Source organism: Rutidosis leptorrhynchoides, chromosome 10 (genome assembly GCF_046630445.1).
Source record: "Rutidosis leptorrhynchoides isolate AG116_Rl617_1_P2 chromosome 10, CSIRO_AGI_Rlap_v1, whole genome shotgun sequence".
In the NCBI taxonomy this organism is placed as follows: Eukaryota; Viridiplantae; Streptophyta; class Magnoliopsida; order Asterales; family Asteraceae; genus Rutidosis; species Rutidosis leptorrhynchoides.
The window spans coordinates 321,898,861-321,901,111 of record NC_092342.1 but is presented as its reverse complement, the minus strand read 5'-3'; the positions used below and the strand labels follow the sequence as shown (position 1 = coordinate 321,901,111).

The 2,251-nt window shown below is 39.7% G+C and overlaps 1 protein-coding gene across 1 annotated transcript; it reads left to right on the top strand.

The window, feature by feature from the left end:
- Nucleotides 1-488: 488 nt before the first annotated feature.
- Nucleotides 489-1,112, top strand: LOC139871286 (uncharacterized). The gene is made up of 2 exons (XM_071859015.1): nt 489-702; nt 772-1,112. Exons 1-2 carry the CDS (start codon nt 489-491, stop codon nt 1,110-1,112), a joined length of 555 nt encoding a protein of 184 aa, XP_071715116.1.
- Nucleotides 1,113-2,251: the final 1,139 nt, after the last annotated feature.

Below are 2,251 nucleotides of genomic sequence, written 5' to 3'. Positions count from 1 at the left end.
TTCGCGCACCTAGCAAAAGAAGTATTAGTCGAAGTGTTAGAAAAAAGGTCCATCAAAGCTCAAGAAGTCCACGACTTAAACATTGAAGAAGAAAACACATGGATGAAGCCAATAAGGGAATACTTGGAACTCAGAATTTTATCCGAAGATAAAAAGGAACCATGAAAGATTCGGATCAAAGCATCGTCATACAAAATGATGAACGGAGCCCTGTATAGAAAATCCTTCCTTACCCCATGACTTCGATGTGTCGGACCAAACCAAGCTTCGATGATTATCAGAGAAATGCATGAAGGTATATGTGGACCTCATTCCGGACTAAGGTCAATCATGGAAAAGATACTAAGGATGGGGTATTACTGGCCAACCATGCACGAAGATACAGTCACGCTCTTACGAACATGTGAGCCATGTCAGATCCATGCTAAAGTTCGAAAACAGCCAAAGCAAGAGATGATATCGGTGCTATCAGCATGACCTTTCTCAAAATGGGGCATAGATCTAGTAGGTCCACTCACCAAGGCCCCAGGAGGCTACAAATGGTTGGTAGTTGCGATAGACTACTTCACAAAGTGGACAGAAGCAAAACCACTAAGCACCACGACTGGAAACATATAGAAAAATTCATATGGAAACACATCGTGTGTCGGTTTAGGATACCCCAAGAAATCGTTTCGGATAATGGTAAACAATTCGCCGAAGGTATCTTCCCGGGGTTTTTCCAGAAATTGTAGATAAAGCAAACCTTCACATCCGTCTACCATCCACAAGGGAACGGACAGGTTGAAGTAACCAACAGGGATATCTTAAAAGGCCTCGAGAAACGATTGGGTAAATGCCACCAAGGATGGATGGAAGAACTCCCCCTAGTTCTATGGGCTCACCGAACCACCCCCAAAAGGAGTAACAGAGAAACTCCCTACAGTTTGGTTTACAGCACCGAAGCTGTACTGCCCGCGGAGATACAGGTATTAACCAACAGAACCGCGAACCTTGAAGAAAATGTGGAGAACCTTCGTCTTAACCTTGACCTCATGGATGAAAGAAGGGAAGCTGCGCCGATTCAGGAAGCAGCATACAAGAAAATGATTGAGAAGTATTACAACAAGTGAGTCAAACCATCGGTATACAAGGTCGGGGACTATGTGTAATACCCGCATTTTGGGCTTAGTTTAAATGACCATTGTACCCTTGGGTATGGCGTAATTAGTGATTTTAATAATTAAATGTTTATAATTATTTGGTTGTTTAGTTGAGACTAGTTTGTGACAAGGGTCACATAACAGGTTCGTTTGTTGAATTTGGACTCCGTTAGGGCCTCCTAACGAGGTACGAAAGATATTAGATAACTGGTAAATACCCGTGTGTTATGGTGTATGGATTTTAAAACCCACTTAAGGAGTTATCTAGACACATCTTGTCCATTTTCCCTAAATTTAGAAACTAGTCCCGTACCTAAATCCTTCACTCTTGAAACCCTAATTGATTTTTTTACTTGAAATTGGATTAAGAGACTTTAGAGACTGATTTCTAGCATCATTGTGACCATCATCTCAAGTTTGTCTTGTTGAATCCATGCTTTGATTTCTTAAGAATTGAGTTTTTTGTGTTCTTGAGCAAAAGTGAGTTTTGATGCTTAAATCTTGATGAATTGTATTTGTTAGTGTTAATTGTTGTTAGATATATGTTCTATAGTTGTTATATGATGTTTTTGAAGTAGTTTCATGATCAGATTGAGCAAAATCATGTTTTGGGGTCAAAAAATGCGAAAACAGCGAGCTGTAGGTGTTCATCAGTACCCACACTTTTGACAGATCACTCGTATAAGTGACCACACATTTGAGGGTCAACCACACATGTGAGGACTCATTCGCACGAGTGATACCTCAGTCACACGTGTGAGACCTCAGTCACACGTGTGAGCACAGGGTCAGATTTGTGGAAACTTGTTTTGGTCATAACTTTCAAACCGTAACTCCATTTTTGATGAATCAAATATCGTTGGAATTGTAATGAAAAATCCTTTACATTGTTAAACTCTTTAGAAGCTATATAAAAATGTATTTGGGTCATAAATAGAGGTATTAGCGTGTGTGTCTAGTGTGCATGCGTTAATCTGTTGTTATGGGTTGAATTCTAGATATAGGCTTATGAATGAATGAATGAATATATGATGAATATAGGTTAGAAAAATATCTTTACAGGTTGCTATTAATGTTCCTTATCACTCGCACAAGTGAGCCTTCACTCG

Coding starts and splice junctions, on each gene's coding strand:
- LOC139871286 (XM_071859015.1), top strand. CDS start 489: ATGGGGCATAGATCTAGTAGGTCCACTCACCAAGGCCCCAGGAGGCTA. Junction 703..771: donor TGGTAAACAATTCGCCGAAG/GTATCTTCCCGG, acceptor ACCATCCACAAG/GGAACGGACAGGTTGAAGTA.